The sequence below is a fragment of the Labrus mixtus genome, chromosome 8 (genome assembly GCF_963584025.1).
Source record: "Labrus mixtus chromosome 8, fLabMix1.1, whole genome shotgun sequence".
NCBI lineage: Eukaryota > Metazoa > Chordata > Actinopteri > Labriformes > Labridae > Labrus > Labrus mixtus.
The window spans coordinates 5,548,352-5,572,066 of NC_083619.1; the positions used below are offsets into that span (position 1 = coordinate 5,548,352).

The 23,715-nt window shown below is 40.9% G+C and overlaps 1 protein-coding gene across 2 annotated transcripts; it reads left to right on the forward strand.

Moving 5' to 3' along the window:
* Nucleotides 1–2,488: 2,488 nt before the first annotated feature.
* On the forward strand, nucleotides 2,489–23,261 carry LOC132978660 (uncharacterized). Of its 2 annotated transcripts, none has more exons than XM_061043913.1 (10): nucleotides 2,489–2,832; nucleotides 8,588–8,749; nucleotides 9,777–9,974; nucleotides 11,399–11,557; nucleotides 14,458–14,538; nucleotides 15,008–15,164; nucleotides 16,248–16,292; nucleotides 17,079–17,546; nucleotides 18,865–20,348; nucleotides 21,703–23,261. In XM_061043913.1, exons 1-10 carry the CDS (start codon nucleotides 2,602–2,604, stop codon nucleotides 21,748–21,750), a joined length of 3,033 nt encoding a protein of 1,010 aa, XP_060899896.1. In that variant the 5' UTR covers nucleotides 2,489–2,601; the 3' UTR covers nucleotides 21,751–23,261. The 2 variants fall into 2 exon arrangements, with proteins under 2 accessions (XP_060899896.1, XP_060899897.1); XM_061043914.1 differs by having other exon boundaries at nucleotides 2,490–2,805.
* Nucleotides 23,262–23,715: the final 454 nt, after the last annotated feature.

Here is a 23,715-nt window from a genome sequence, read left to right on the forward strand (position 1 = left end):
GTTCCTGATGAACACAAAAAGAGGACACATAACTAAATCATCATTTCAAAGTGGTGAGGAAAACTTTCAAATTGTTCATAAATATTGATCAAATTGAGGGAAAGACATTTCTGTTGCTAAAGATGTTCTGGGTGAGACCTCCAGACCTCCTACAAAGATGTTTTTCAAGTAGATTAAACTTGTCAGTGCAGTTTTTGTGCATTTAAAAACATTATACAGGGAAATAAGTTTGGTTGAACTGGTCAGTAACTTACAAATTTGTCTAAAGATCAGTATAAAAAAATTGTGATAAAATCGTGATCAGGATTTTGTCATGATATTTTTCCCATATCGCCCACCTCTACTCACAATGTTTCAGCACAAACAGACAGTGATACAGCATCCTCCATATCTGTCATAAATACACAGTTTATATGATGAATACCTCGTACAGTGACAGCTACTTGTTTTCCTAAAAGAATGATCTCCTCTAACTCTTGTCACATGCATTCAACCATACATCTATCTTCCAACAATTACAGCAAACCTTTCCTTTTTTGTCATGAATGTCGCAGTTTTGTCATATTTCCCCAATAAAAAATGAATTGTTCTTTTAATGAGCACTTGAATTACCTGTTGCTATTGTTGTTTTTGCACAAGCAGTTGTTGGATATGAATTGCTCTTCTAATCTCTTACTGTACATAAAGGTCACGTATTATACTCCTTTTCAACCAGTTAAAATAAGTCTCACAGGCTCAAAGTTTATTGTTCTAAATCCACTCTGATCCTGTATTTGATCATGTCTATAAACCCCTCTATTTCAGCCCTGCTCAGAACAGACTGTTTCTGTGTCTGTACCTTTAAATGTAAATGAGCTGTGTCTGACCACGCCCCCACTCTGGAAGGGTGTCTCGGGCTTTCTCGCTCCATGTCCTATTGTTTACGGTGAGAAGGCAGACTCAGAGGGCAGAACTAACACCTATTTGTGGGAGTGTCACCCACCTAGGGGAAGGGTTACTGCCCTTTGTGATGTCATGAAGGGAAAACCTCCAAACAGCCTGTTTGAGCACACATTTTCTGAAAAGTGGAGAGGATGGACTTTTCTCACAATTGGGGGGTTTGTAGACGGACTGGGGACACATATTAGTGTTAGAAAAACATGGTAAAGTGTATTTTGCATCATATGTGACCTTTAAATGTTGTGTTGTTTGACATCATGTTTTTATTCTTGTGAAGCCAAAATCAATCTTCCACATTGTGGAAAAATAAAGTTATATTCTTTATGTCTTGTATTTTTTTGTCCAATGTTATGCTAATGGAGATTTCACTAGCAAGGACCACGCCACAACCATATCCGTTTTAGATATTTAATGATAGATCATATGAATGATGAGACAGATTAATGAATGTTAGGATTCTGATTCTGATGGAAGAGGATGTTTTCAGTTGACTGGTCAGGAAGGATGAACTGGCTGCAGGGCAAATTGAGACTTGTGATGGGAGTTCCCTCTCAAGCGTAACTCTGCCCGAGCTGATCACGGCCTGGACTGTGCCTTGAATTAGACGAACGAGATGAAGGCATGAGGAAGGAGGGTGAATGGATGAGAGGAAGGGAAGGGAGGATGGGTCGAAGAAATGAGAAATGAGGGTGGAGTGGATGGCTCAGTATAAGTAGGCTTGTCAGGTGATAGAAGGTGTGGTTTGGGTGTTGTCCTGCTAATATGTTAATATATTAACATAAAATAGGATTTAAGAAACATCTTACCGTGTTATTATGAGAATTAAAACAGCTCTTGCCACAGCTGCCAATTAATTACTTCAGTCTCATCTTACTAAGTAAGGAACCTTTAAAAAAAAAGGCATTGAGAACTCGTCTTAGTATAAGAGAGAGGGAAAAAGACGCTGGCCTTTGCAACCATGAAGGCTGAGAGTAAATTATGTGCCTAACATGTTTTTGCTGCCTACATGTAAAGGTTGTGGGTTTTTTTTAAATTTATTTTGCTGTAAAGCGCCATTTTTTACATTTTACTGAAAACACAGTTGCTTTTATTGAATTTAAATAGCAGTATACAGTGATAAAAAGTAACTGTAGTAAAATCATGATCCTTTCATTTTAAAATTAAGTGATGAATAAAGGTTAGTTAACTGGTGATGTTTGGCTGCAGACTGCTGGTGAGCTCTCTGGGATTTTTATGAATGGCATGCTTACTGCCTTATGTCTGTGTGTGTGTTTGTGTGCGTGTGTGTTTGGATTGATGCATACTGCAGTGGTTGGTGATGGAGACAGAGGGGTGGTGGGAGGAGAGATGTGTGAGGAGGAGAGGAGCAGTGTGATGGTAGGAGAGAAAAAAATAGGAAGGAGGAGGGGAGAAATGAAGGGAGGAGACTAGAGGGGAGGAGGTAAATTCTCCTATAGATGAAGAGCCTGCTCTGCTGCTTCACTCTGACTCACCCCCCCCCCCTCTGTCTCTCTATTCTCACATTGGTGCATTCTGCTTATATGCATCAATTGCCACGGAGACACACACACACACTCACACACACACACACACACACACAGTCACGTTCAGCGAGGCAGCTCCGCCTCCTCTGCAGTGTAGCGACAGCCAGCGAGGGCAGCAATGGAGGAGCCAGCAGTGCAGCAGGAAAAAATCGAGGGATCATGGGAAGGGGGGCACGATGCAGAGAAGGCAGACTGGAAGAAGAACGAGTGCTCACTGTCCTCCCTCCTCAAACACTCCTGTCTCCTCTGCTGGTCGTCTCCCAGGGACACAGATGTCATGGAAACGGATGAGAGAGTCCTTGCCAAGGCAGGAGAGATCAGAGTAAGAAGACCGCAGCATCTATCCCTGGTGTGTGTGCGTGTTTGGTTTTCTGTGTGTATTTTGGTTTTATTCATGTGTTAGTATGACATATTTTAAGTTTGTAAGTATAAAAAATGTGCACAGGACATAAATCATGTGTGTTCATGTGCATGTGTACTGTTTCCAGTTTGGGACTCTCGCATCACTGCGTTTCCCATGATGCTCTCTGAGGTCACGATGCTGTGGTCGCTGAATTAGACTGTAGATGTGTTCAAGGCACAGTTCTGACCCTCGAGGTCCCTGAGGGCCCAATGTGTAATGTCTGTTTATATGTCTTGACTCATTTATTATCATGGCTATTAACTGGTTATAATTTGTCTATAGTGAATCTGAATAGGAATCTAAAGGCTGCTTCTGTATTTGTCATCCTTTAAGGTTTCATTTTGGAGTAAATAGGGCAAACTGTTAAACATGGTCAGCCTCGCTAGTTGGCACTAGAATTACTAGTCCGTTAAAGAAATGATTAATATTTCTGATAAAGGAAAAATGTGTGATTCTTGATTTAGTAAATGTTGCTATTGAGAACCAGCATACCAAAACAAAATTCTGTTTGGCGACACCTCCGCCTCATAAAGCCTCCGCTCTCTTCCAGCCACACACTTCCAACCCCCCACGCAAAATAATTAACCACCATTGAACTCAAGCAGTGGACACGATTGTCATTTGCTCGAGCTGCAATCAGCTGTGGCCTGCATTGGTGTGTTAGCAGGCTAATGTTAGCGCTCTTTAGTTAGCTAGTAGCTTCACGATGCATGTAAATTGACACAGAACAACCGTGATCTGAAAACGCTTTCATGACATTCAAATAAGCAGTTAGTATGTCATTCTTGAATAAAACAGCTTTTATACACAAGGGGAGGAGTCAGCCGTCTGGTCCGGCTCTGACAACAACACAGCCAGCGGCACTCGAGCTTCTCATTTATTGTAGACAGTCATGACTCAACAAGATTTTAACATGAGATATACTTGATTTTCTGCTATATTTATGTGTAAAATGTACATTCTTCCTTTGGCCCTCAATGCCAGTTGGATCTAAGTTGTAATGCAGCCACCTGCCACTAGTGGGGTCTGTACTGTACTGGGCCTATACTCCCCACTCTACTGCCTGGATGTAAACCAGCACAGTGGATGAGTGACATCTGGTGGTGCCGAGTAGGTTGGCAGTATTATAATCTAGTAAATGGAGATCAAGTTGTATGGAGGCTGTGTCGAGTTAAACTGGTATAACCACTTGAACAGTGCAATGCCTAACCACATTCAGCACTGATATGTTGACATTAACCTGCAAGGCGGACCGAAGGCCGATTAAGCCCTCTAAAAAACAGAAAGCTTTTCAAGTCGTCTGAACACACTTTAAACTACCTTCAGATTCACCTTTCACATACATTCACACACTGATGTAGAGACTATTTGGAGGCTGATACTAAACTGCCCATCAAGAACTAATTAACATTCCGTTGGCTGTGCCTTCAGGAACATTTTGGTCTCAGTATCCTGACCAAGGACACTTGGACATTTTGGACCGCAGGAGACAGGGATCATATTACAAATATACTGATCTTACAAACTGCTTTAGATCTGAGCTAGAGCTGCAAAGAGCAAAGAATGCGCCATGTCTTTTTCTTAGAAAAGCTTCAGGGTCCAACCCCAAACGCGATCTGCTGCCTACATGCCCTGCTTACATATTTCCAGTCTATGTTTAATGTAACTGACAGGCATGCATCTCTAGCATCCTGTACTAGCCTTCTGACTAATTATGCTTTACCCTATTGTATATCTATTTTTGTAATTTTCATCAGCCCTGACAGGTACATTGAATAATACACATTTGTATCAATTTGGACCAGTGTATTATTTTTTACTTTTGGTGCATTCAGATGGTAAAGCTGTAAGTGTTTATGAGTAATCTTTACAATGGAGAATCATGCCATTCCGTGTTTGTTCCTTTAAGGTAGAGCCATTTCTTGTTGTAAACACAACATTCAAACTAAGCCCCTCCTCCTGGGCTCATCGCACCCAGAAGAGCACACTCACTGCAGGACACAGTGTTTACGTTTACTGCTTGTACCTGAACTACAAGCAATCGTGTGTTAGCACAAGCTTACCATCGCAGATTGGCACCTGCCTGTCCAACAGAAAGCAGGAACGAGCTTAATCCCTCCATGTTTCGCCTCACTATGATTACATTTTCTCTTCTTTGTTGTTTATTCCACGTCCATCATATTCGCCGTTTTGAATCGTCCAATCACTGATTGTGTCCACTCCTAAACTCACCTTAGTGCTATCATTGGCTCAGGAAAACACACCAGCTCCCTGCCAAGAAACCGTCCCATGTCAACCAAAACTTCAAAATCCTCTGCAGAGGGCAGTGTCACCACCTCACATGAATGGAGGCCCATTAGTAATGACTGAGCGACATTACTTTTGTTTAAATCTATATTTTATCTTTTAGGGATAAACATAGCTCGAGTGGCTTTAATTCAACATGATATCAAAGTTAGTGGGACTTAAATTATTTGCTATTGGTTTTATCTATTAAATGGAAGATTCACAAACCTTTAAACAATAACTTAAAGAGTTAAGAACCTGAAACTTTTGCTCGTTTACCCTAAAAAACTGAAATCTTTGCTGACTATTTTTGTTGCTCTTGTTGATTTAATGTCTGGGCTGTCTTCAGTATGTTCTGTCTGCTTTATGAACATACTTTACATCAAGCAATTCTCACATTGACAATATATATTTAGTTTGCATCTTGTAGACACAAGAACATTGTGTCTGGGAATAAGAGATGCTTTCACATAACGTCATTTTGGTTTCCAGAGTCGATCATAACCACAAACTGACACAAAGCAGGTCAAATCATTTTTCTGTCACAGCTATCATCTCTGATCAGGAGCTGGAAAGACTGGAGGTGGAAACAATCTGGAGCGACGTCAGGCATTTTATTAACAAACAACATATTTCATACATCCAATTGGCTGCTGTTAGACTACAGCTAAGATGAACAATAATGAAAGAATGTCAGTGTTAGCTCTGGATAAGTTTGCTGCTGTATGTATTTACTGAGTTATGAAATATATTTCTCAATGTCCCTTCAGAATTTCATCATGGTTTTATCTTTTCAGCTGCTCATGAACTGAGAAATAATAAAAAGTTATTCAGAGTCCCCACATGGGCAGGATTTGCAAACGACAGCAGTAAAACATTACAAAGACTCTGAGCTCCCGGCCCTGTGCGACGCATCATTTTAATTTGACTTATTATAAGGGGGTCGTTATTGGGCTCTCCAGAGGGTAAAATTAGGTGCATGTGCTCTGGGGGGAAGTATTATCCAATATGTGTTGGGCCGTATTGACTGGTTAATGTGGTTGTGATCTAATGTTAATATGCACTGTTATGAGCTGCAGACATGAAACTTTGCACCATAACTGGAAATAATGTGATTGACTGTTCCTAAATGAAAAAGACACGCATCATCCTGCTGAGCTCCCTGAATGCACTTGCCAAATATCTGTCACATCTGATTAAAGCAGAGTCTATTATTGGGATTTGTATCTACGCAGTTCAGTCAGAAAACTCACATTTGTATTTGTTTAAAATATTTCTTGCAGCAGCAAAACATTGTTTGTGTTCGGCATCAAAGGTCCGACCTCATCACTCCTCAGAGTTTTATTTTACATGTAGAAACTTGAGGAGTGATGAGATGGCATCTTTAAACCCCCTGTCGGAGCCTACAGGTGGATGCTGGGGGGGGGGGGGGGGGGGGGGGGGGGTGATAGGGCTGAGGCAAGGGTGCAGGCAATGAAAGAGCAGAGAGGAGAGACCGGAAGTCATGCAGCTTAAATGGACCACTAAATAGAAGTGATGGTGATGGTGATGACTCGTGTTAAGTGTGAAATCAGTGCAGCTCAAGCTGTCTACCTGAACGAGCTCGCAGGCGTCACCTCATTGGTTGAAACCAGCATCTGATTGGTCTGACTTTTTCAACAAAAAAAAACTATTTGAGGTACTTTTAAGAGTGTTTATAAAGCTGCAAGTGGCTCATTATCGCTAGAAACTAAAACTTGGGGGAAATTGATGTTTTGTTGTAATTCTCTGAACCAAACATCAGGTCAACATTTTGAATCAAAGCGTGACCAATTAAAGCTGTTTTTGGCCATTCACAGTTGCAGTTAAAGAGGATCATCATGATATTTGATGAGCAACATCTTTAGAAAATCATTAGAGCTTTACAATGCTCTATGATTATTTTTTTCAAGTTTCATCGAAAGGCGCTGCCATGGAAAGATAGAGTAGGTTCAGTTGTAAAAGTTTGTGTCCACATCGGCACTACAGAATATTGTATCTGCAGTGTTTGGACCCCAGAGAGGTCAGCCAGCTCCATTGCTCCCAAAACCCACTGTGGAGTTTTTAGTTGTATTTATTGGATAATCCTTAAAATCTCTGAGAGCACATCATTTTTTAAGTCTGCCATTTATTGATCTATTATGATGATTTTTATATTTTAAAAGCATTTTAAAAGACTTCAGGAAAGGAAAAAAACGTAATTAAACCCAGGTTTGGACAATTATTTCACTGATTCAATAATTGAGCCCTTTGGAGTGAAACACACAAGACTTGGCACATTATTAGAAGTGGCACCACCTGGTTTCTGATATGGGTCTTGAGCTTTTTGGTGATGATGACATTACTCAAGGACGCAACAGAGAACATTTCAGAAAATGTACCCATTATCAGATTTGTACTGTACAAATTAACAAGTATCTTTCAGCCAAACCCTTAAACCAACAAGATGTCTGCCTTTTACATAAAAGAAAAACTGCTTTTGGACAATCATTTTCTCTGAGAGCCACAGAAAAGTGGAACTCAATTCCCACTGATCAGAAACTGCACTGCTTCAGTGTTTTTAAAAGTCAACTTAAAACCAAAACCAATCATGAACTGATTCAAACCCTTGAGGAGACTGAAATGGAGTTTTGTAACATACATGTCGTCTTAATGTAATATATTGTTTGTACAGTTGAATTGTTCTTAATTGTTGTGTACTGATTTTAATGGTTTGTATTGTTTGTTTTTGACCTCTTTCTGCCCACAGATGTAAATTAGCTTTATAGCTAACTCTGTTCCAAATGTCGTGTTGTGCATGTCCCTGTCAAATTAATCAATAAACTTTTTAAAACGTCATATTGATGGTGCTGATGGGATGACCTTTGTATACTTGCCTGTGTATTGATGCCTTCCCTCACTTTCATGTGAGCTATATTTAGGAGAAACATATGAGGGAGATATATCGGAATGAGGGTTTGAAATGCCTACAAAATATTTATGATTCAGACCTGCCTGATTGTGACGCTTCCATTAACATCAGACAAAGATTTTAAAAATGTTTTTAAAAAAATGAAAGGCTGTCTTCTGAACATATTTAGATTGTGAAATGTAAAGGATGATTTTCTTTCATTAGGAAGCATACTTAATGATATTTTCTGCAGAATATGATGAGCCTGCCATCACATTCAAAGAGAATAACAGTATTTAACTTAAAACTGTACTTTGATATGTATTATGAATGTAACCAATACTGTTCTTCCCTGCAGTCGCCACCATGGATATGATAAAATCTTTACTAAATGTTTCTCCTTAATGTATGTTTAATAATTCAACAGATGACTTTAAATCACTCTACATCCTTAATAGTGTGTGCTTGTGTGTTTGTGTGTGTGTGTGTATGTTTGTCTGATTACAGGAGCTGGAGAACGCAGTGGCTGTGGAGCACTTGGAGCTTCAGGAGCAGCAGACCGACCGCAAAGAGCTGGAGGACACTCTGGTGAAGTTAGAGGATCACAAAGAGAAGCTGATTGAGCAGATTAAGGCCACGAGACAGCTCTGCTATGAAGAGAGCCAAAAGGTAAATATACAAACTACTGGGTCATTATCTCTCTACACTTAAACAAATCTGTCTAGCTCTTCTTTGATCGGTCAAATTAAGTGTAAGTTGCACACTTGTACACAAATCAACTTCCAAGCGTGCATGGGTTTTATAATAATAATTTACTTTGTTTTCTGAAATACAGAAACACAAGCACATCAATTAGCTGACATCTGGGTCGACTGAATTACACACATGTATCACACTTACTAACTCTGCACTGCTTGTGATTCTCACTCATACAAAATAATCAGCACAAACACAGTTAATATTAAAGAAGGCTACCTGTGGTTTTACTACTATCTCCTGAGCGGCACTTCAAAGACTATCAGTTAACTTTCAAAACTTTCTTCATGACATGACTTATTTGCAGTAACAAAAGTCTGTTTCGATATACATCTGTGTCGCTCCGTTTATACATTGCATCATCACTGTTGCTCACCTGAAATACAGAAACACAAGCACATCAATTCAGCGTGGCTGCATATCACCTGACATCTGGGTCGACTGAATTACGCATGGCATCAAAGACCCCTATGCTGCACCAAAAAGTGCCTGTGTGAGACTTGCTCAACTTGGACCACAAACAAACCTAATTAAATACTACGGATTCCTTTTTCAAGAATATATGTCACATTATGACGAAACAAGATCATATACAAAATATGATGCCTGCTGTCTGGATAAATAAAATAAAATGGACTGATAGCTTTTGTATACTAAAATTTAGACCTGTTATTGTAAAAGATATTAGCCTCCTTACCATATAACGAATGCTGGTTGAATAATACTAGTGTGTGAGATTGCTGATAGGTGTAAGTGTTGCTTCCTGTGATATGTTAAATCCCACAGCTTGTTTTTTATTAGTTCTACTTTTACAGTCTTGTTGCACATCCACCATATGACTGCTGTAAAAACATAAAGCATTTGTCTTCGGGCGGCTTCTTTACAGTTATCTTTAAAATGGTACATAACATCACACTGCCTCTCTCTGCTTTCCTTTCAGATCCTGTCCCTGCAGACCGAGGAGGTGCAGAAGGAGAGCCAGGTGGAGGAGTACGAGAAGGAACTTGCCAGAGCGAGGTGGAGGCTGAGGAGGCTCAGAGAGGAGGTGAAGCAGGCGAAAAGGAAGGTGGACGAGGCGGGAGAGAGGGACACTCCTCTGCAGGACTCCATCAGACAGTCCTACGAAGAGATCCTGCAGGTACGAGAGCTGTTATTTACGTGTGTGTGTTTGTGTTTGGTATGTATGTTGTATTTCTGTGGAGATAGAAAAAAAAACACAGCTGTCAATCCTGAAATGATCACACAAACACAGTTAATATTATAGTTTTGAAATAGTACAGATGTTATTTCATCACGTTGCACAGGTTCCCTCTGATTTTACAAACTGTTGACTCATGTTCCAGATGTTTCACTCTGCTTGTAGCTCCATCTGGACTGAAATCAAGTTAAGTGTTTCTGTGATCAGGCGCGTCTCACCTGTGGGTGTTGCGACATCCACACTTTCACTGAAACGTAATTTCATCCCCCACACTTTTTACCAGTGGAGTCATTGATGAAAACCTATGGGTCAAGTAAGATTTATTAAGTGACAATTAAGCCAATCGTAGCTGTTTGGTTACAGTTGAAGCACGGTAAAGTTACGTGCATTTAATCCTCCTGTCACTCATCACTGGCTGAGTCAGAGCTAACAAATGGATACATGCTACATGTAGCATCCTTCTGAAAGAGAGTTAGTCACTCAAACAAATGTTTTTAAGATAAATCCACCTCACAAAACAACAGAAGTGTAAATTTTTTTTGCTGTTGGTTGTTATTTTAGCTGTATTTATTTACTCCCGTAACTTGCTACGATGTAGCGGAAGTCCCCTTTGCAGTTTTTCAAAATAAAAGCACATTTTATATGAAGACCGTAAATAAAGAGACTGAGGCATGAGGCAATAAGAAAAGCAAAATAAAAGCATCACAAAGAGCAGTTTTGAATCTGGTTTTTAGAGCTAACTGGGTTACTCACAATGGATGTTCATAAAGTTAGTGTCTAACTATCTTTTGTAACTTTGTCTTGTTGTCTGATGTGTCAGCTAACATTAGTTATTGGACATTAAATGAAACAGAATGTGTTGATTTGCTAGAGGGTGGTAATATACTAGCATTAGAACACCCGCACTTTTAAAATCGCTGCTCCACCCCTGTCTGTGATGTCTCGTGTTTTGAGAGCCTCCCTGATCATTAACATCAGTACAACACAATCGGACTGAAGTTCAGGCCGACTAATCAGTCGTGTGACTCAAAAATCAGCCTAAATCTCACATCAATGCCCGGGCAGAAAGCCAGATGTTATAATAACTCCATTACTCCATACAACAGTAGTTTTGTAGCAGTGTGAATTACCAGTGTTCAGCATGGTATTTCAAGGCCTATTCTCTCATTTTTGTTTTGTCAGGTTTGTTAGTGTGGAAAGTGCCAGTGTGCAGGGCTTCTAACACACTCTAACACAAGTCTGACTAGTGTTTGCCATCTGGTCTGCCTGTGATGCTTCAGACCCATGTTTTGCTCCTGTAAATCATAAAAAAAGTCTTCAGTCTGAATCCTCCTCATCGGTCTTTCCTCCTCTCTCTCTGGTAGGAGGAGAACACTCTGTGTTCCCTGTCAGGAGGTGCAGTAACTCCAGAGAGCCAGCTGGAGGAGTCAGCGTCTCCCGCAGACACCACCGAGGACGATCCACTTCCTATGAAGCCATGGGGGAGGAGCCAATCACTGCCCGCCTACGCTGACCTAATAATGGTAAATCCAAGTAATCACAGTGAACTCTAAGTCAGGGTGTCGACTGAAGAATATAAAATATATTTCTGAAAACCAGTCTTCAATAAATCAGTTCCATTACTGCAACGTCAGATTTCTAGTGGGGCCCAGGCCACCCATTGGACTGGGCCCTGTCACCAAGGCCAAATCACTTTGCACATGTCACCAAGCATATGGAGGCGCCTTTTACAGAACATAATGGATGCAAACACAGGACCACTCAGACGACTGCGTTTGCACTTTAGCCAGATGTTGACACACTAACGTCATGAGGCATGTGTCAGCAGTTTGTGAGTAAGAGGGAGGTGTAAACAAAAGAAGCTGTTAAGGCAGATTATGAGATGCCCAATTCATATAGCTTTTCAATCAGAGTACACTGTGTAACACATATACATGCAGTAAACATGTATACAACATAAGGTGAATCAGGGGTGCAAACTTGTCACCTTTCGGCGAAATTCGCCGTTTTGGATCCCAAATATGTAATTTGTGTGATTCATTTAGATCTGCAATAAAAACATTTGGAGCGGGGGGGGGGGGGGTAAATCTGCGACGCTAGCTGTCATGAAAACCTGATTCATTCCGCGATTGCGCAATATCGCAGCGCCGACCGTAACCTGATTCAATGAGTCGCAATGTGCAGCACATGGTTAATTTACATAACGTTATTTTCCCCTGATAACACTGTGGAAAGATTTGAAGTCTGGCTAGCAAGCCAGCCTTTCTGTTCAACATCCTGTCTGATCATTTTTACTGTTTGGTAGCCATAGGTAAAGATGTAGAGAGAAATGTGTGCTAGCTTGAAGGTAACTTCATACAGCTTTCTGGTTCATTATTATCTCAGGCAACATTAAAGTGACAGCTGGTCAACACATGTAATAAGGCCAGAGGGAATATAAACTTAATGAAAATCAGCAGGAGCAAAACATCAGGTTCATATATTGATAATGTTACATATTTAATGATAGAAGAGAAAATAATGCCATACTTGATGACTGTATTATGATGCTCTCCCAGACTCTGCTCTGAGAGCTACTTGCATAGTGACTGCCTTTCACATCAGCCCTTAGTAGAACATGGTAAGCCCTGTTCTGCAAATTCATCCCATTTATAAAAAGGGACTGATGGTTAGGAGCAACAGAACATAGATATCGACAAGCAATTGTGTTTTTCTTATTGTTTGCACTGCTTATTTAGTAGGTTTGAATGCAAAAATCGTCTGTAAATTCACATTTTAAAGCTGATATTTAAAAAAAAAAAAAAGTCTTCCTGGGGGAGCATGCCCCCGGACCCCCCTAGGAGGTTTGGATCCATGTCACCTTTTTCATCCCTGATGAGTTTGCACCCCTGGGTGAACATAGGGCAGCATGAATGCAGAAAGCATCACCATGGTCGTAACCTGCACACATTCTCCCAAAGCTAACGTGAAAATATTCCAGAAATTAAAATCTATTTTTAGACTTGATGAGATGATTAATGAAAGGAGCACCGTGTGGAACAGGAGACAGGGGCGCATCAAAGACACCTAAAAATAAAGAGAAGCAGTAGAGAGAGGCAGAGTGAGAGTTTTTCAGCAGCTGTGAGCACAGACAGTCGAGGTTGGAAAGGCTGCTGATGCTAATCATGTCAATGACTTTGGTGGATGCTCGAGAGTTAAGTTGCAGCTTTATGTTTAAAACAACATAAACTACAACTACCACTTGAGGTATTCCAAATATTAACTTCATATTTTATTTTTATTCAGATTCATTTTAGTGCTGGGCTTTAATAAAGCTTTGACTTTAATTATGATTTTGCCCTGAAAGCCCTTCCAGAGAGGGGGCGTAGTCAAACACAGCTCATCTGCATTTAAAGGTACAGACACAGAAACAGCCTGTTCTGAGCAGTGCTGAAATAGATGGGTTTATAGACATGATCAAATACAGGATCAGAGTGGATTTAGAACAAGAAACTTCACACACATGTTTTGGGGGAGCTCTGAGACTTATTTAAGCTGGTTGAAAAGGAGGAGAATATGTGACCTTTAAAACACATATCTAGTCTTAAATACAAACTCTGCTACTTCAGTGTCAGTGCTTGGTCCACATGGATTATTATTTATCTATTAAGTTATTGATATTTAGGGAAATTACTCATGTGTTGTTATATTTAGTCTTGTAGTTAGACCTGCTTTCAAAAATTAATTTTCTGCATGTAAGCACTGTTATTGTTATTGACTGAATCTCGCACACTGTTAGCTATATGGCGAACAGCTACAAGCTCTGCTGAACAGAATGAAGTTGTATCTAAGATGAACTGGAGTAAGTACACTGTCATTGCATTAGAACTTCATTTAAGTTATCATTCAAACCCTCAGACTTGATCGTTTTTCAAGTGACTCTGGTCTTTGTTAAGCTTCACGCCAAACGTGGTCCATATTATTCCTGATGATGGACACCACATCAGCTGTTATCCCTTACTTATCCACCACGACCTTACCCAGTTTTAGAATTACTGACACATCCACCACTCAGTGACTTCTTCTCGACTTTGCTGTTGTTGAATATTTTGATAACTTGAGCATTTGGGCAGCGCAGCAACAAAAGAGACTCTCATTCTGATTCTGAACAGATTACACTACTTAGTCTAACCTTCTGTATCTGAGCCCTTCCAGGTTTTCTGTTCAGTCTTTAGATTTGTACTCTACAGTGGTTAACCTGCATCAGAAAACAAGCTTTTGATCGATAAACCATTTGCAGAAATCTGTAGGAATCATTGTAGGGGGGCGCTGTCACTTTGGCTTGGTTTCCTCTCAATGTGTTACAAAATCGTATTAATAATGTAATAATGAATATAAATCATCCACTGTCTTTGTCTCTCTGTCTGTCTTTGGGGACTTCCAGAGGGCCAGTGGCTCATCTTTCTGCAATAATCTCGTCGATACCAGAGAAGAAGCTGATGATAGCGGGACAAGCTCTACAAAGGTACCTGCACGACCAGTACGATACATGAAGAGTGCACAACAAACCACTTTATGATGGTTTGCAGACTGAAATCGTCTAAGTTGCTGCATGTTTTTTTTTTTAAATCAATCCTTATATTACATATTTTAGGGTCTGAACAATATATAAGGTACAAAAACATTTAGGCCGCTTTGTCAAACATATTATATCCCTCTCTTCAGAGCCTCCAATCTCAACTGAAAAACTGTTATTTTACGAGGCCTGGTGATTGGCGACCGGTGTTTTAGTGGATGTACTTATGTTGCAGCCATTACAGCCTGTTTCCGACGATATGTAGAATTTTATTACAATTTTTACAATAAGGATAGGATATCTGGATTAAACCTGTGTTATATGTTTTTTTGCTGAGTACTTACATTACCTAAAATATTTCCATCAGTTATCAAAGCCAGAGAAATGGATGTAAACGTTATTTTTCCTTTCTTAAAAGATGGACAGATCTGACTTAGAGGACGACCCGGAGGAGGGGGAGACATTTAATGAAGAGGAAAAAGAGAGGGAGAAGGAAGAGTCCGTTACAAACCCAGAGCCCATCGACCAACTGGACTTCTACCAGGCGGACCCCTTCGCTCACTGCCAGAGTGAACGTATGTATCACACACTGAGCCTCGCACATTGGTTCATCCATCAGGGCACAGGTAGTGTTAGCATAATACCAGTAAGCATCTAGCTCATAACAGGCCATATATAAGATACATCTGGTTTTCTATCATCAAGACAAGGATGCAGGACAAATGTTGGGACTATTTCTAAACATGATTCTGATCAGATTTTTGAAGGTGATGACTAATGGGACACAGTTAGTCCAGGACTGTAACAGTCTTGATCAATGACACCAACCATTGGCCCATTAAATCACAAAGAGCCTCTATTTATCATAATATCTTTAACCACTACTTCATTCACTCATCGCTGCTCTTCACAACCGCTCAACGCGTAAATTTAGGTCATAGGTCATTAGGTTACAGCACGATTAGGACATTTAAGTGGACCTCTGTCTTTGTCAAACTATACAAGCAACTCTGGAGAATCTATTTATAGACAGACGTATGTCCACAATGCTCGTCAATTCTTACAAACTAGACATCAACCTTACAAAGCCTGGTTGTAGTTTTTTATCATACATGAGCCAAATAGTGTTTGTATGAACCCTTACGTTTCTCTTGAGTTGAGAGGCAAAATGACCTTTTTCACAGCAGAACTCATTAACATGTTGTAAACATTAACAAGTTTACAGCCTGGTTCAATGAGCAAAATGTGTCTGTTTAATTCATGCCTCTATCAGCACACACTGTACGGGTGGGGAATTTTTTTTTATAACTCGTCTATTTTGATTTTATTAAGATCAAGAAATAATCATAATGAGGCACTAGCTGTTTATCAGTAGGCTTAAGACGAGCCTCAGCTCCACCTCATTAGCCAGTATAAAGGTTGACTTAAAGTTAGAGTGAGGCTTGTCAGGCATCCAAAAACCCCTGCCGTTACCAATGGGCGACGTCACTGCAGTCACCACTAGTTGGCACAGCGCACTGTTTTTCTTGAATAAGATAATATAAGATCCCAAAGGGTAACTTCAAGAATCAACATTTTACCATCCAGTAATAAAACTATGCTGTAACTTCACTCTTTTATTACTAAGTCTCATTGGTTTAATGTGGTTTGATTTGTAGATGACCTCTTCAATGAAGACCTGTTCCCAAAGACAGATACATCTGGTGAGTAATAAACACTTTGTTTTACTTGTCCTTGACAGGTCGTTGGTGAAATGAGAGACAGGAAGAAAACACAGTTTAATTGGGGTGTCAGGTGTTTAGTGTCTCGCTCTTATAAAGTCCTGGTGCAGAATTGTGGTGTATTAAACTGGATAGTTCTGCAGGGGGAAACACACTTTAACACTACAAGGGTATTCATTACCATGTATCATGTTATCCGGCTTCAACATATTTTTTTCTATTTTTATTGTGACAACAAACATTCACTTCTTAAGGGAATGATTCCTGACTGGTACAGTATGTCCCAAAACTTTTCTTTAAAGTTGACATATTGTGCTGATCCCCGTGTAAAACTCACATATAGAGTTTTAATGCTGGATGGCCATATTCAATGTGGGCAAAGTTTCATCTCATGAGGGAACCGTCTGTCCCAGGATAAGTCGCCAAACTGCTTGTTCTGCTAAACTTGTTCTGCAAGACTTTCATGAGACGACTTCAGGTCTCTATGTGGGCCCTCCACTAGCAACCCTGCAGCGTTCTGCCCCCTGAAAGTCTTCCAGAGACCTGGCCAATCAGAGGAAAGTGGGCACATGGAGAGGGGGGCCTTAAGGAGACAGCAGCTGAAACAAACCGTTTTTTTGGCAGAGGCCGATATGAGGGTTCTTACTGACACCAGATAAATAAGGAGGTTTTTGAAATCATAGAAAGATGCTCTATATGTTTCATAGACTAACATCATGAAAGGTGAAAGTGAGGATAATATGATATCTTTAATAACTTAATCTACAGATGGATTTGCTTCAGACCCTTTCAAAGGCAGCGACCCTTTTGCAGCAGATGTTTTATTCCCGGAGGTGAATGTCGGCGCTGATAACGGGGCAGGAAACGGGGGAGACGAGGCAGACACCAGTCTGTCCTGTGCTGAAAACAAAGCCTCAACGGGAACTCAATGCTTCGAGTCTGAGTTCCCAGATGAGGACAGCGACATAGAGATCAGCTACAGCCGAGAGGACCTGGATGCCATCGCTGTGGCTGATGATGCTCGTGGATTTAAACCCATTCAGAGCTCGTCAGAGGAGCTGGGGCCAGAGCCAATCCAGGGCTGGAGGTCTCAGGGTCAGTACTCAGTAGAATCAGACCCAAACGGGTATGAGCTGGACCTTGGTGCTGTCTCTCCTCCCTCCGACATAGAAGAACAAAGTCTGGGATCTTTAGCTGGAGAGATGAAAGTGGAGGCAAAAGATGAACAGGAGCAAGGTAATGTTTACTTATATTTGTTCCTCCTTTCAGATTGTACACACATTTTTCACGTTGATTTGTTTTGTTCTCTTCATCCAGCTGACTCATGCTGAGGCTTATGTTTTGGGCTTCATGCTTAAAAGGACATTACTGAGGGCCTTCTGGAGCTATGGAGCAGCTTCATTTACATAAACAAATCCTCAGTACCTCCACTTAAATTTATAAGCCATGCAAAGATAGTTGGATGAGCATGGAAAACACATAAACACCTAAAGACCTTCATCAAGTCTGAATTTAATTTGTGATACTTACAGACAACTATAAATACAAAATAATCTCAATTTATCTCATGCCCCTCTGAATACTGAAGTGGGACTGTTCACCATAACAGGATCTGAGCTCTGTCCCATATATCATGGATGGATGAATTCTCCCCTAAGGCTACTTCATTACAACCACACAGCTAACTCCAATCAGTTTACAAGATACCTTCACAACAGGGCCCTACGTCTCTAGCCAGACTCCTCTCCTCTCTCATCCAGGTCTACACTCCCTCACGCCCTCTACGCTCTGCCAATGAAAGGCGTCTGATCCAACCTCCACAACAGGGTCCCAAGTCTCTAACTAGAATCCTCTCATCTGTCGCGGAGGTGGTGGAACTAATTTCCAAACTCCTTTCGATCCGCAGAGTCCCTCTGCACCTTTAAGAAAAAGCGAAAGACTCGGCTCTTCCGTGAACACAATGCACTCAATGATATTGATGCTTCAGAAGATGTAAAGAAGATATTAATGATTTAAGAATATTCATGATGATGATAGTGATATAATTTTTTTTTTACCTCTATACGCCTTGGTCATGTCCTCTGAGCACTATCTGTCAGTCCCTGTGTCTGATGTGACAAAAAGCTGCCAACAAAAAGCTTAAAGCTGTTTGTTGGCACTTATACTGATGCTGTTTCCTACTTGCTAGATCAGAATCAGAATCAGAATCAGAATCAGAAATACTTTATTAATCCCAGGGGGAAATTCTGTGTTACCATTGCTTTTTACACAATACAGCAGTAGGAAATAAAATTAAATAGAGATAATAAAATAAGCAATAAAATAAGCAATAACTACCAAGTAGTTATTGCTTGCTTGTGTTGTACTTACTCTCAGATGAAGGTAGCTTTGGACAAAAACTTCTGCTAAATTAACACATTATTGTAATTGTGAATAATGTGCTAAATTGTTATATCTGCAAGGATCAAAGTTATGGTATTTCCAGGCTTCATTAAGTCTTGCCTTTAAGGTTTAAACTTCTAGTCTTAACCTCCTCCTGACTTTCTTCTTCTAGGTCTGAGGTCTGGTTCGGCTGAGGCTGAGGCTGTCCCTGAGCACGTTGAATGCGTCCTGTGGGAAGCTGACTGGGGGACCGGCAGCGGAGAGCAAAAACAATCATGTGATGTTACCTCCAGCCAGGGGGCAGCATGGGGCGACAATTTCGCAGAAGAAACCAGAAACCCTGCAACTCCCCAGAACTCTCTGGACTGTCAGAACGTTTTCACCCAACCCGACTCGGACCAGGACAGAGAGCTGAGCTTTGAGTACGATCCAACCAGTCAGTCTTCCTTCGACCCATACGGGTTCAAACTCAGTCCAGAACATTCTAGCCATACCCTCTTGGACCCTGATGAAGCCGAACTGAGCCCAGAACCCAACGAAAATGATCTGACCTTCGACCCAGAGCCCTCCTCTACTCAACCAGACCAACTAACCTTTGACCCATATGGGTTTGATGTTACTTCCTCTCAGTTGGGGCGGGACTCTGACCCTTATGGCTTTAAGCTCAGTCCTGAGGAAGAGAACCAGGAGGTACTGGATCTTTGCCCCACAGACAACACTGAGCAGCAGGAACCATGTAACTATAGCAACCAGGAAGCACTGGAACCTCATACCCATGTAAACCAAGAAGTGTTTGAACTTTGTAGCCCCAACAGCCAGGAGCTGCTGGATTTGTGTAACAATGGAAACCAAGAAGTGCCGGAAACTTCTCACCTCAACGACTGGGAGGTAGTTAGCAACGAAAACCAGGAACTCCTTGATTTGTGTAGTCATAACAGCCAGGAGGTGTTGGAACCGTTTCACAACATCAACACAGAGGAACTACTTGAACCTTGTACCTACGATAACCAAGAAGTGCTGGAATCTTGTAGCCATGGCAACAGGGAGCTGCTGGATTTCTCCCATCCTAAAAATCAGGTGGTGTTTGATGTAGATAACGATGGAAACCAAGAACTATTGGACATTGGTAGCAGAGGAAATCAGGAAGTTCTAGTTTCCGGCAGCCATGGCAACCAAGAAGTACTGAATCTCAGTAGCAATGAAAATCAGGAACTGGTAGACTTAGGTAGCCATGACAACCAGGAAGTGCTGGACTTGTTTTGTAGGGGAGTTTTACCTGAAGCGAACAACAACCAATGTACTGTTGAACCAGAGATCAACGTCAGTTCCACCAATAACAGCTCAGACAGTGATGTGACATCAGAAGACCTGCTGGGACTTGAACTCAGTAACATCAGTATCTGCACTACTGACAAAACAAACACCAACTCCAGTGTCAGAAACATGTCTGCCAGCCAGAACTTCATGACATCCAACAATCCCACCAGTCACCACCTGTTAGAAGGAGATCTGGGATCAGTGTTTGGGGCTGGAGGATACATCGGGTGTCCAGATGTGGCTGACGACCTTGAGCCTATGGACAGAAGGCAGGCAAAGCCAAAACCAGAGCCAGTTCGACCAGTAAGACCAGTGAGGCCCCCTCGACCCTCGCTCAAGGTAAGGTGGAACTCTGATCTAAAATCAACCAGTAATCATGTTTAAAAAAACGTGATCTCAATATCAATTTAAAATAATTGTGATTCCCATAATCGAGCAGCCTGATCTAATCACATTGAGTGCTTTGTATTTGGTTACAATCATCCACATTTTGGATGTTTTAGTTTTTGGGAGCAGGTCAGAGTGTGGTTGGCTGTCAGCATCTTGATCTGGAGTCTCATTTATAAAACAGTGCGAAGAATCCATTAACTGTCTACTAAGAGCTTCTCCGACTGTACTGAATAGATCTCTGCAACGTACTGACAGATTCACAGCTTTCAGTCACATGACCGGCGCGGAGACTTGGAGAGCAAACGAGCTTAGGAAAGTGGCGGCTGCCATTGAACACTGTGGAGCTGCAGCACAGACCTTTTGGTATCCAGCTCATCAAAATGACGAATATTTACATCTACACAGCTACACTATTTCAATCTTTTAAAAAAGTCCTTACCAGAACATCCCCCTTAGTGATGTTTACTTATATCCTGTGGTCAATCCTTCCCCTTCCACCGCCGCCAGGATTAAAGCCAATGTAGCTGGGTCAATAATGCTGCAGATTTAGGAAGTGAAGGTTATGACATTCCTCATCATCAATGTAAGTTAAAAGGCAGTAATATTTTGTTCAAGTTAACCCAATATTTTATTAGGATTCAGAATTAGGAGAAGTCTGTTCTTTTGTCCCCTTACAAGGACAGGGAAGTGTCTAACAGTAATGGTCAAAAAATATCCTCCTCTCTGGCATTTATTTCTCAGATTTGATTCTGTGGAGGTACAACCTCCGCTTGTCTCCTCCTCGGTCAGTGCATCACAAGGGGTGCAGCAATAAAAAGCTTTTTCCATAACTGTGTGACGTCAGGTAGAAGGTATGAATTGCACTGGTGACGTGATTTTGAGTCAAGACGTGCATAAGGGAGCTGGCTGCTCAACTGCAGGATTGACACCACACCAATTCTGCTAAATGCAGGACACATTGAACTTAAAATGGCAAGTGTCCTTCAGGTTGCTTCAGTCCAGCATGATAATAACTAAACCTTCGCTACAGAATCCATGTTTGAGAAAAATGTATATGATATGAGTGAAGAGAAGGCAGAGTGTGCGAAGCAGTCACCACTGTCTATGTGTTCTGAGTACATCAGAGTAATCTTTATTCAAACAAAAAATCACCAATCAACCATATAGAAGATATTGAAGACATGGCCGCCAATTGTTTCATGCTGCTTGGGGATTTTCTAACAACATGTATTCATGCAGGAGCAGCAATGTTTTCAATCACACTTATCATCTTGCTGTCCGTTGTCTTCTATGTTCATTTTAGGCCAAGGAAAAGGCTCAGCCCCAGACTCAGGGCTTCGACCTGAAGTGATCTCTCACTAAACAACACTCATGATGGGGGGAAAACTACGTCAGCAGGCCTCCTTTGACAACAATGGCAACACAAGAAGAGGAAGAAGAAGAAGAAGAGGAGAGAAGTAAGAGGGCGGGCGATCAAATCCAGACAGACGGGGAATAAAAAAAGGAGACATTGGACTTAAGGGAAAGATCATTCTGCTGTGATTTACGGCAATAATAATAGTTTCAGATGTTTTTATGTTTTGGAAAGTTTCTGTCCAAATGGAAAGATGAGAAGTAACGAAGATTAACCAAGAGACATGCTGACACCATGAGATTTGATTCATACTCTGGAGGAACATTGATTGGCTCATTCCTCAGTTTTTTAAGAGTTATTTATAGAATTTATGGTTGGAAACAACAAGATGAAAACTGACATTTTGATTAAGTTTGTCGAAGTATGCTTATAAATATTAAGTCCCACCACAACCTTCTGTCCTAAGCTTCCCTTACATCACAGGTCTTACTGAAAATAATCTCCCCTTCTGTGATTGAAACTAAATGTCGGCACGCGTGTCAGTGGACTTTGTCTCATAGATAAAAATGTATATAAGTCATTATATTCTACTGTGCTTTTCAGATTAGTCGATGAATAGTTTTAGTTCAGTGTAAATTGGATGTAAGATGTAGAGAGTGAGTGCATATCTGTGCCACGGGAACATGTCAGTAATTTCAGTCATTAATTACTTCAAGGTGCTCCTCAAAGTCAACCCCAAAATATGCAGTGTCTCACTGCCATCTTTGGCGTAAAGTTTCAAACTTCTTCCACCAAAGACCACGGCTACACGGTTTTTGCTGTCAGAAGGGTACCTGGGATGAGGATTGAAACCCGGTTCCACGAGGACCATCCATCACCTTTGAGCTTCTAGATACTGTTATGAGTGTAGTTGGTCCTTTAAGGTCATGTAATACCTTTCAAATCACTGACACCCAGACATACATCAGTTCTTGCTAGTGGAAACAAAACCTCAAAGCAGTGTCGTATATCAAATTAATTGCTGTTGGACAGTCATCATCCTCCTCCACTCATAGCAGCCGTGGTAAGATCTCCCAAACTCTGCAACAAAAAAAACCCAAATCTTATGATGAAATCTGTGTTGAAATTGACGGGAAAAAAGGTATTTAGCTTACCTAACGAGGGGACGTATGGTAACATTAACATGTGTTCAAAGTCAGGTCAGTAAAATGCGAAAGGAAATAAAAGGTCATCATGATGTGTTCAAATGTAACTTCAATACAAGGAAAACTGTTTGGAGGAGAAAAAAAGCTTATTTTCCCAGAAATATAAAATAGATATAACAGATGGAATTACAACCTTAACTTCCAAACATGAGCTCTACTCTAACTGGTTTCCAAGATTATACCACTTCTCTAAGAAATTTGTCATTGGCTCTTCTTTCCATGATAATAGAAAAGAACAGATAATGGTATCAGTGTCAATAAAATATTACTATTAAAGGAGCAATATGTAACCTTGACACCTAGTGTTTACCTTTCTGTGTTCTAACCTCTCTCCATTTTTTAAAAGCATCTCCAACATTGATCCTAGTTTGAGCACGTTTCTGCTCGTGGAGCTTATTAGAAACATGCAGAGGCTTTTTAGGTCGGGTACAATCACTTCTATCTGAACCAGTTCAATTTTCCGCTTTCATCACTGCAACACCTGTTGGTTTGCCGTTTGCCAGGCAAACTGAGGGGCGTCCAAAACAGCCGGGAACCTTAAAACTGCCCACCTTCTCTGGTCCAAACAAATCCAGACCATTCAGGACCGGAGTCGAAATTTAGGAGTAGGACTTACTGTCTGCTGCATTGTTGTTAGAGAAGCCAGCACTTCAACATAGCACACATTTTTGATGCTTTGGTAAGGTCATTTTATGACTTAATTCAGTAGATATCTTACAGATTTGACCTTCAACAATCCTCATCCCTACCTGTAACC

What these genes read in the sequence shown, in the direction of transcription:
- LOC132978660 (XM_061043913.1), top strand. Translation starts at nt 2,602, where the DNA reads ATGGAGGAGCCAGCAGTGCAGCAGGAAAAAATCGAGGGATCATGGGAA. An exon ending in GCGGGACAAGCTCTACAAAG is followed by an intron (nt 14,539 to 15,007) that starts GTACCTGCACGA and finishes CTTTCTTAAAAG; the next exon opens with ATGGACAGATCTGACTTAGA. An exon ending in CCCCTCGACCCTCGCTCAAG is followed by an intron (nt 20,349 to 21,702) that starts GTAAGGTGGAAC and finishes TGTTCATTTTAG; the next exon opens with GCCAAGGAAAAGGCTCAGCC.